This window comes from Silurus aristotelis (assembly GCF_946808225.1).
Source record: "Silurus aristotelis genome assembly, chromosome: 25".
NCBI classification, from domain to species: domain Eukaryota; kingdom Metazoa; phylum Chordata; class Actinopteri; order Siluriformes; family Siluridae; genus Silurus; species Silurus aristotelis.
Window position 1 is genome coordinate 18,955,425 of NC_139598.1, and position 10,497 is coordinate 18,965,921.

The following is a 10,497-nucleotide window of genomic DNA, read 5'->3' on the forward strand; positions in this document are numbered from 1 at the left end:
TCTCTCTCTCTCTCACACACACACACACACACACACACACACACACACACACACACACACACACACACACACACACACACACACACATCATCTTGGCATCATTATTCTATTTGTACTGGTGGTGCAGCAGAGACACTTTTCTGATCCTCACACTGCTCCACTTTTGTGTGTGTCCGTTCCCAAGACAAGCAGTCGAAACAGACAGACAGAGAGAGAGAGAGATGGAGACAGACAGACAGAGCGAGAGAGAGAAAAAGAGAGAGAGACAGAGAGAGAGAGAAATGGAGACAGACAGACAGACAGACAGACAGACAGACAGCGAGAGAGAGAGAGAGAGAGAGAAATGGAGACAGACAGACAGACAGACAGAGAGAGAGAGAGAGAGAGAGAGAGAGAGAGAGAGAGAGAGAGAGAGAGAGAGAGAGAGAGAATGGAGACAGACAGACAGACAGAGAGAGAGAGAGAGAGAGAGAGAGAGAGAGAGAGAAAGAGAGAGAAATGGAGACAGACAGACAGAGAGAGAGAGAGGGAGAGAGGGAGGGAGAGGAAAATAAACAGATAGTGTGGAATGTGCTGTTTGTAAAGATGGTGAGAATCAGTGTGATGTCACTACACCCTGCATCTCCAAGTCAAACACAAGTTCAATTCAGTACTGTACACACACACACACACACACACACACACACACACACTCACACACACACACAGAGTGGTATAACAGTACAGATTGCAGTGAGAGGAGCAGTAATGGCTCAGTATCAGAGAGATTAATAAAGCTCTGCTGCACCAGGATGAGAAAAACCTTCAAAAATCTTTATCCTAATATATACAGTAAGTTAGGTGCAGTGCTATAGCACCCCCTACTGTCCTCTCTCTTCTCTTACACATAAACAGATTGATATTATTCCAGGTGTGTATGTGTGAGAGAGAGAGAGAGAGAGAGAGAGAGAGAGAGAGAGAGAGAGAGAGAGAGAGAGAGAGAGAGAGAGAAATTTAAATCTAGTTGTAAGGGTCTGTTTTATACTGAGTCACATGACACTTAAATCAATAATACACTCCTATTGTGTTTTTTCCTCAATGGTAATATTATGGTGTGTGTGTGTGTGTGTGTGTGTGTTATGCACACCTCTATAAATATCATACTATAAAAAAAAAAAAAACAGAGTCAAGGGGGTTCAGAGATCAATGTATTTAAACTCAAACACACTGAATAGAAACGTACAAGATCAAATCCAAATCAAATGCCAGAGCCAGCAAAAGAAAGCAGGCTGTGTACAGGGAAGTGCGTTTATTACAGCTAGTCTTATTTATTTACACCCTGTGTGTGTGTGTGTGTGTGTGTGTGCACGCGCGTTTACCCTGCAGCGCCCCCTGATGGTCAGTGTGAGCTGTGACTCCTCGCTGAGGTGAGGGTGTTAGACGCTGTGGTCCACTCTGAAAGCGAGTGTGACTGTGACGATTATGCCGCAGATCATCAGGAATGGCAACCACGTCTTCAGGAATCCTACAAAACTGCACACAGCACAAACTTTAGCATCACCACCACCTTCAGCTTCAGAGACACCATCATCACAACCTTCATCATTATCATCTTCATCACCACCATCTCAACCTTCAGCATCACCATCATCACAAACTTCAGCCTCATCATAATACCATCATCACCACCATTAACACCTTCGTCATCATCTTCGTCATCATCATCATCACTATCAAGGGTTGGGGTTGTATCTCACCTGACGTGTCTGCTGTAGATGAAGCACAGGACACACAGCTTGACCATGTTCCATGATGTGATGTTGTTGTAGCGCATCAGATTCAGCGCCATGGCAACGTGAGAGTGACAATTATCACAGCAGAGATTGTGCTGAGGGACAGGAACCACAGGAGAAACACGGTTACATCATCAACATAAAAATAAAAAATAACGCAAGACATTTAAAGTTACAGTGAGTCAGAAAGAAAACATGTTACAGCACTGGCATGTGTGAGGAGTGTGTGTGTGTGAGTGTTGGAGTGTGTGAGGAGTGTGTGTGTGTGAGTGTTGGAGTGTGTGAGGAGTGTGTGTGTGTGAGTGGTGGAGTGTGTGAGGAGTGTGTGTGTGTGAGTGATGGAGTGTGTGAGGAGTGTGTGTGTGTGTGATGGAGTGTTGTGTGAGTGATGGAGTGTGTGAGGAGTGTGTGTGTGTGTGATGGAGTGTTGTGTGAGTGATGGAGTGTGTGAGGAGTGTGTGTGTGTGTGATGGAGTGTTGTGTGAGTGATGGAGTGTGTAAGGAGTGTGTGTTTGTGGGTGATGGACTGTGTGAGGTGTGTGTGTGTGTGAGTGTTGGAGTGTGTGAGGAGTGTGTGTGTGTGTGAGTGGTGGAGTGTGTGAGGAGTGTGTGTGTGTGAGTGATGGAGTGTGTGATGGAGTGTTGTGTGTGTGATGGAGTGTTGTGTGAGTGATGGAGTGTGTGAGGAGTGTGTGTGTGTGTGATGGAGTGTTGTGTGAGTGATGGAGTGTGTGAGGAGTGTGTGTGTGTGAGTGTTGGAGTGTGTGAGGAGTGTGTGTGTGTGTGAGTGTTGGAGTGTGTGAGGAGTGTGTGTGTGTGTGAGTGTTGGAGTGTGTGAGGAGTGTGTGTGTGTGTGTGAGTGTTGGAGTGTGTGAGGAGTGTGTGTGTGTGAGTGTTGGAGTGTGTGAGGAGTGTGTGTGTGTGAGTGTTGGAGTGTGTGAGGAGTGTGTGTGTGTGAGTGTTGGAGTGTGTGAGGAGTGTGTGTGTGTGAGTGGTGGAGTGTGTGAGGAGTGTGTGTGTGTGAGTGGTGGAGTGTGTGAGGAGTGTGTGTGTGTGAGTGATGGAGTGTGTGATGGAGTGTTGTGTGTGTGATGGAGTGTTGTGTGAGTGATGGAGTGTGTGAGGAGTGTGTGTGTGTGTGATGGAGTGTTGTGTGAGTGATGGAGTGTGTGAGGAGTGTGTGTGTGTGAGTGTTGGAGTGTGTGAGGAGTGTGTGTGTGTGAGTGTTGGAGTGTGTGAGGAGTGTGTGTGTGTGTGAGTGTTGGAGTGTGTGAGGAGTGTGTGTGTGTGAGTGTTGGAGTGTGTGAGGAGTGTGTGTGTGTGAGTGTTGGAGTGTGTGAGGAGTGTGTGTGTGTGAGTGTTGGAGTGTGTGAGGAGTGTGTGTGTGTGAGTGGTGGAGTGTGTGAGGAGTGTGTGTGTGTGAGTGGTGGAGTGTGTGAGGAGTGTGTGTGTGTGAGTGATGGAGTGTGTGATGGAGTGTTGTGTGTGTGATGGAGTGTTGTGTGAGTGATGGAGTGTGTGAGGAGTGTGTGTGTGTGTGATGGAGTGTTGTGTGAGTGATGGAGTGTGTGAGGAGTGTGTGTGTGTGATGGAGTGTTGTGTGAGTGATGGAGTGTGTAAGGAGTGTGTGTTTGTGGGTGATGGACTGTGTGAGGTGTGTGTGAGACATGTGTGAGTGAGTGATGGAGTGTGTGAGTAATGGAGTGTGTGTGTGTGTGGGGGGGGGGGGTAGTGTGTGTGTAATAAACACTCAGTATAAAGCAGTAGTTTGAATATGTTACCATTCTGTGTTTATATTCCTCAGAGGCGTCGTGTACTGCCATGTCCCACACACTCTCACCTCCACCATACACCTTACTCTTATCCAACCTCCAGAACCTGCACAACAACACACTCTTCATCATATCACCACACCTTCACACACCTCCATACCATCACCATACCTTCATCCCATCACCACACCTCCATACCATCACCATACCTTCATCCCATCACCACACCTCCATACCATCACCATACCTTCACACATCACCATACCTTCACACACCTCCACACACCTCCATACCATCACCATACCTTCATCCCATCACCACACCTCCATACCATCACCATACCTTCACACACCTCCACACCATCACCATACCTTCATCCCATCACCACACCTCCATACCATCACCATACCTTCACACACCTCCACACACCTCCATACCATCACCATACCTTCATCCCATCACCACACCTCCATACCATCACCATACCTTCACACACCTCCAAACCATCACCATACCTTCATCCCATCACCACACCTCCATACCATCACCATACCTTCACACACCTCCACACACCTCCAAACCATCACCATACCTTCACACACCTCCACACACCTCCAAACCATCACCATACCTTCATCCCATCACCACACCTCCATACCATCACCATACCTTCACACACCTCCATACCATCACCATACCTTCACACACCTCCATACCATCACCACACCTCCATACCATCACCATACCTTCACACACCTCCATACCATCACCACACCTTCACACACCTCCACACCTTCACACACCTCCATACCATCACCATACCTTCATCTCACCACCACACCTTCACACACTTTCATCCCATCACATTACTTGTTCTCTTACTTTGTTGGCTTTCCAAATGCCATGTTGTCCTCCTGCGCGCACACGCACACACACACACACACACACACACACAGGTCAGGTTAGGGTTAAATGACACACAGGATGAAACTCTCTCTTCTCCGGTTCACTTACAGACACAAAGTATGGACCTGCGAAGTCTCGGATCACTCCAGAAGATGTGCAGATCCCCATGTGACCAATAAACGGCAGGAACCATCTGCAGTAACACACACACACACACACACGTTATTCTTCTACACTCCACAGCAAACTGAAATAAACGTGTGAACTTGATATTGTTTTGAACCCCGTAATGCTACAGAACTGCTGTGCATTTATTCTATTTTATAGATAATATATCAATATTTATCCTATTTATATTAGTTACTGTGCAAACTGAAATGAAAGCTAAGACCTGAGAGAGTTTCAGCTTCATTACTTAATGAAATATTAGTTACATGTTCTTTCTGAAACTCAATCTGAAGTGTAATAAACGCGTGTCAGTGCGCGCGCTGTAGCCCTGAGCTAACCCGCTGAGGAGATTAGCCGCACAGCTAACAGTCTGAGTCCGGCTTTAGTAAGAGAGTAAATCCGCTCACGACAGTCCGGGGATCGGAGTCCACACGATACAGAACGGGTATCTGCTCTGCTCCCGGTCGATCTTCTCATATCGGGACTGGAAGCTCTTCATGGTGTCCAGAGTTACCTCAGACACATCGGCCATTCCACTCCTCCAGTGACGTCACGGCCCCGCCGCCCACGGCGCGCATGCGCAGCAGACAGACGCAACAAATAATAAACAACGAAATTTTAATGAAAATAGAAATAATAAATATAAATCTAAACAAATGGAAGTCCTAAAATACCATTATTTAAAGTGTTGTTTTTCTCGTTATCACGACAAAATAAGCGTTAGCGATACTAAAATAAATATAAGCTTAATATAATAAAACATAATATAAACTAAATTTAATGCAACTTAAAGTTAATCTAAAAGTAAATTTTTCACCTGCACTGAAAGACAAAAACCTGAAAAGTGAACTCAGGAACCTCTGTTTTCCAGTGTGCTGTATCACATCTCTACTGTACAGTACATGTGACACCTATAAACCCCTTTATATTAAACATCTCCACATTCTGCAGCTCCTAAACTCTGTTCCCTGCTCAGCTTTCAGTTTTCCATAGGGAGCTGTGCCTCATCATTATCCCCAGATTATTTCTGGGATTTTCCTCAAAATCTGTCATGTTGGTCCAGATTCCCCTTTTATATTATACAGCAGAACACACTCGTGTGTGTGTGTGTGTGTGTGTGTGTGTGTGTGTGTGTGTGTGTGTGTGTGTGTGTAGTGTGAGAAACCTAACCATGCACATCTTCTCCTCATGAACTTCTCAGGGTTCTCCAAGTTCTCCAGTCTTAGATTGCTCCTCTCCAAAAGCTGGCATTACAGGGACTGATTGTAATCCCCATCTCTGTGTGTGTGTGTGTTGTGTGTGTGAGGCCTGTTGTCCTGTAGTGTGTATGAGTAGATGAGGATATTAAATGAACACACACACACACACACACACACACGTTAATCCTCTTTAATTCTCTCCTCATTACTGAAATTCCCAAAGCAATAAAACAGAAGCTTCCAGACGATAAATACACACTACAGGGTCGTGAAAAAGGATGAGCTGCTGAAGAACAGTCTCACACACCCTGAATAAATGCATATATATTAATGCTGCTGTTTCAATCCTGTGTGTGTGCATGTGTGTGTGTGTGTAAGATTAAACATCCACAGAATCTCTTGAATTGGCCAAAACAATGGAGCTATGAAGCTAACAGGTAATGGTGCTACATACAGTGTATAGCCACCAGTTTAGCATGCTGCTCCAAACAAGCGTGTTTAACTCCTCCCACATTCACCATTTAGTACATACATTTTATTCAAATGAAAAAATTTTTTTAATATATGTCGCAAATATACATTTTATTATTACACCTTCATTCATATTTAGGCCACGCCCCCTACCTGGAGGCTATACACTCCCATTACACGCTAGCTACATTAGCATTGCAGAAAGACACACACAGGCACACACACATACATATATCTGTGTGGAGAAGCTAAGAACATTGTGAACTGCTCCTTTAATCCTGCAACAGGTGACAGGAAACACCAGAAGATCAAAGAGGAAAATAAAACATATATAATCCCAGAACATTCTCCATTTAAACAAAGTGCTGAAGTTTGATGGACACGCAGCCGAGCGATAGGCAGGGTCTTATACGCAGGAACAGGAAGTGACATCAAAGTGGGAACAAACTGGAAACCCCCCCCCAAAAAAAACACCCACAATCCCACAAACAGCAATGAAACAAGTCTGAACGGGGTGGGGTATGAAGCTCCGCCCACTAACTCCACCCACTAACCCCACCCACTCTGGGGTTTAGTGCTGTATTCTCTGATCTCTTCGGGGTGGAGCGGGGTGCAGTGCAGAGGACACACACACATACACATACACACATACACACACACACACACACACACACTCTTTCTAGCTGGTGCGACACTGCACCTGCCCCTCTGTGTTGTCGTCGTCCTCGTCAGAGGCATCATGGCTTCCGCTTAGCCCTGTGATACGATACCCCATGTTTAACAACATTACCTCCAGAGGATCAGCATTCATCCTCCTCTGATTGGCCTGAGACGCTCCGTCCATATCCTCCACCACACGACCGTTCTCAGTGTCCGTCTGACACACACACACACACACACACACACACACACACACACACACACACACACACACAGACATGTTATGCAGTTGTAGAGTGAAAAGGTGCACAGTGGAATGTTGGTCTTCATGGTCTTTATAATAAATACACTATATTACCAAAAGTTTGTGGACACCTGGTCATTAGTACGTATCTGCTTCAGTCTCAATTTGCTCTTCTAATTCCCTCCACTCTTCTGGGAAGATGTTCCACTAGAGTATGAAGTGTGCTTGTGGACATTTTGTTTATCTGCCACAAGTGTGTTGGTAAAGTCAGGTAGTGATGTAGGTGAGAAGGTGAGGAGACCTGGGGTGATGGGATGAAGGTATGGTGATGGTTTGGAGGTGTGTGGAGGTGTGTGAAGGTATGGTGATGGTATGGAGGTGTGGTGATGGGATGAAGGTATGGTGATGGTGTGGAGGTGTGTGAAGGTATGGTGATGGTATGGAGGTGTGGTGATGGGATGAAGGTATGGTGATGGTATGGAGGTGTGTGGAGGTGTGTGAAGGTATGGTGATGGTATGGAGGTGTGGTGATGGGATGAAGGTATGGTGATGGTATGGAGGTGTGTGGAGGTGTGTGAAGGTATGGTGATGGTATGGAGGTGTGGTGATGGGATGAAGGTATGGTGATGTGTGAAGGTATGGTGATGGTATGGAGGTGTGGTGATGGGATGAAGGTATTCACATTCATCCCAAAGGTGTTCAGTAGGGATGAGATCAGAGCTCTAGAGCAGATCACTCAAGATCTTCCTCTCCAAACCATGGGAAGCAGATCTTCATGCTGGAACAGGTTTTGGGTTTCCAAATTCAAGTGAATGCCAAATTGTGTTATTCTGCATCCGAAGACATCAGATACAATTGTGTGCCTTCAGTTTGGAGAAGAACCACATATGGCCGGAAATGTTAGGTGTCCCAATACTTTTGTCCATACAGTGTGAGTGTGTGTTACCTCGGGTCGGGGGCTCCAGAGCCGCACCACTGGGTCGATGCCACTGGTTGCCAGGAAACAGGAGCTAGGATGCGGCTGGAGGCAGTTGACAATAGACTCGTCTCCCTGCAGTACTCGCACCAGGTTGGTGGTTTCCTTCTCCCAGATAAAAAACGAGCCATCATCTGACCCACTCACAATGTACTGCCCTTTACTACACACACACACACACACACACACACACACACACACACACACACAGGAATAAACACACTGATGTGTATCTGACCAAGCACAGGGAGAGAACCAGAAGTGTGAATGTGTGTGTGTGTGTGTGTGTGTGTGTGTGTGTGTGTGTGTGTGTGTGTGTGTGTGTGTGTATGTATGTATGTATGTATGTATGTGTGTGTGTGTGTGTGTGTGTGTGTGTGAGAGAGAGAGTGAGAGTGTGTGTGAGTGTGTGTGTGTGTGTGTGTGTGTGTGTGTGTGTGTGTGTGTGTGTGTGTGTGTGTGTGTGTGTGTATGTATGTATGTATGTATGTATGTGTGTGTGTGTGTGAGAGAGAGAGTGAGAGTGTGTGTGAGTGAGAGCGCGCGCGCGTGTGAGTGTGAGTGAGAGCGCGCGCGTGTGAGTGAGAGAGAGTGAGAGCGCGCGCGCGCATGTGTGTGCGTGTGAGTGAGAGAGAGAGAGTGAGAGCGCGTGCGTGCGTGTGTGTGCGTGTGTATGTATGTGTGTGTGTGTGTGTGTGTGTGTGTGAGCGTATACAGACCTGCCGAAGAAGTTGGCCTCTTTGATGTCAGTGGTGGTGTTGCAGTGGCCGCAGTATCGGTGTTTGTAGTCGAAGCTGCGCTCTCTCAGGATGATCTCGTCCTCAGGGATCGACTCTTTACGGCTGAAGTTGTGAAAGCGGAACGAGCTGCTCCCTTTCTTCTCATCTGCTAGACCACACACACACACACACACACACACACACACACACACACACACACACACACACACACACACACTTGTTTCTACTGTAGTGTGGATGTGGGCTGTGCTTGAGGTATTTGTGAGTAATAAACACAATGATAACCCTCGTCATTAAACTTGTATAAGGATTATAAGCTCAGAGTCATTTGCCCTGATTTACCCCCTGTGGCAGGTCATTTTTGATGTTTTGTGCAGCTTCTCACCCGAATCGTTTTTGGAGAACAGAGCAGCTTTGATGTCCTTGTCAAGGGCACTGCAGGCGCTGCTGTGGGCCTGCTCTGGAAATTTCCCTTTAAAGTCATCCAGACACTCGAGAGCCTCTGCTACGTACTTCAGCTCAAACAGACAACGAGCCAGACGGAAGTGAGCCTTCAGGTGAGCCGGGTTAAGAGACAGAGCCTTCAGACAGTCACGCAGAGCGTCGTAATGATCCCCATCCCTAACGAGGACACAGATCAGTCTCAGGGTGACAGAGGAGAGACGATACATTACAACGTCTCACTACAGGACAGTGTCTCACACACCACAACTCACAGATAACAGGGAGCGAGCATCACATTCAACATCTCTCTCTCTCTCTCTCTCTCTCTCTCTCTCTCTCTCTCTCTCTCTCTGTTTGTGTGTAATAAAAGTGTGATATTTGTACCATTTGCGCTTCATGTAGGCAGCGGCGCGGTTCCCGTACAGCATGGCGTTGCTCTGTCCCGCTGTGTGAATCCCCAAACTGTACAGCTGGATGGCCTGAGTCCACTGCTGACGCGCAAACGCATCGTTAGCCTGCTGCTTAATGTGCTCCAGATGGGGGGGCAGCTCACTGATACACACACACACACACACACACACACAGTAAGACCTGGATGTCTTTCCATATGTCTCAGTTCACGTTTAAGAAGTCAGAGAGGCATAAACACGCCGTTCGCTCGAATGTGTGTCTGAGATCTCCTCATGTCTCCTTATGTCTCTACCTGCAGGGTTTATTACTCGCCAGTTTCAGGCAGTTGGCAGGAAGATGTAGTCCATTAGACACTCCGTTTGTGGTTTTCCCATTCTGCACCTCTGTAGGAAAACAGAACTGCTTTACTGAAACCCCAAAGCAATACACACACATTCATTCAAATTAATAATCAATTACATCATCAATTAACAAATCAATTAATTCATTGATCCAGAATCTCCAGAGTGTCACAGCTCACTCCATTCTGAATGTTAAAGAAATAATCACTGTGTCACATGACTGCAGTGTGTACAGAATCACTTGTAGAAAAAAAAGAAAGGTAAACAGAAATAAAAGAAGAATAAAGAGGAAATCACCACCTGATGAGGAATGGCACTTCTTGGGCAGCAGGAAAGTGTATGGTCTCTGCTTAAACGTCAAATCAAACAGATACACCTTACAGCACACACACA

At 46.4% G+C, this 10,497-nt stretch overlaps 3 protein-coding genes across 3 annotated transcripts in view; all 3 read right to left on the minus strand.

The window, feature by feature from the left end:
• The window catches only part of LOC310719501 (beta-1,4-galactosyltransferase 3), a 389,210-nt gene that overhangs the window by 324,542 nt on the left and 54,171 nt on the right, over positions 1 to 10,497 (minus strand). The gene's annotated exons all lie outside the window — the stretch shown is intronic.
• tmem222a (transmembrane protein 222a) lies at positions 1,175 to 5,191 on the minus strand. Its single transcript, XM_083529206.1, has 6 exons — positions 5,026 to 5,191; positions 4,559 to 4,643; positions 4,427 to 4,458; positions 3,554 to 3,650; positions 1,737 to 1,867; positions 1,175 to 1,512 (listed from the first exon to the last, which is right to left on the minus strand). Exons 1-6 carry the CDS (start codon positions 5,148 to 5,150, stop codon positions 1,416 to 1,418), a joined length of 567 nt encoding a protein of 188 aa, XP_083385332.1. The 5' UTR covers positions 5,151 to 5,191; the 3' UTR covers positions 1,175 to 1,415.
• wdtc1 (WD and tetratricopeptide repeats 1) overlaps positions 5,992 to 10,497 on the minus strand; it is an 11,578-nt gene continuing 7,072 nt past the window's right edge. The window contains exons 9-15 of the mRNA XM_083530468.1: positions 10,405 to 10,491; positions 10,056 to 10,146; positions 9,737 to 9,904; positions 9,294 to 9,529; positions 8,888 to 9,053; positions 8,139 to 8,331; positions 5,992 to 7,165 (exon numbers count right to left, since the gene is read on the minus strand). Of these exons, the coding sequence (XP_083386594.1) occupies positions 6,968 to 7,165; positions 8,139 to 8,331; positions 8,888 to 9,053; positions 9,294 to 9,529; positions 9,737 to 9,904; positions 10,056 to 10,146; positions 10,405 to 10,491 (1,139 nt within the window). The 3' untranslated portion in view covers positions 5,992 to 6,967. The remainder of the gene's footprint in view (positions 7,166 to 8,138; positions 8,332 to 8,887; positions 9,054 to 9,293; positions 9,530 to 9,736; positions 9,905 to 10,055; positions 10,147 to 10,404; positions 10,492 to 10,497) is intronic.

What these genes read in the sequence shown, in the direction of transcription:
- tmem222a (XM_083529206.1), bottom strand. Translation starts at nt 5,150, where the DNA reads ATGGCCGATGTGTCTGAGGTAACTCTGGACACCATGAAGAGCTTCCAG. An exon ending in ACTCCGATCCCCGGACTGTC is followed by an intron (nt 4,644 to 5,025) that starts GTGAGCGGATTT and finishes GTGTTACTGCAG; the next exon opens with ATGGTTCCTGCCGTTTATTG. An exon ending in AGGAATATAAACACAGAATG is followed by an intron (nt 1,868 to 3,553) that starts GTAACATATTCA and finishes CCTGTCCCTCAG; the next exon opens with CACAATCTCTGCTGTGATAA.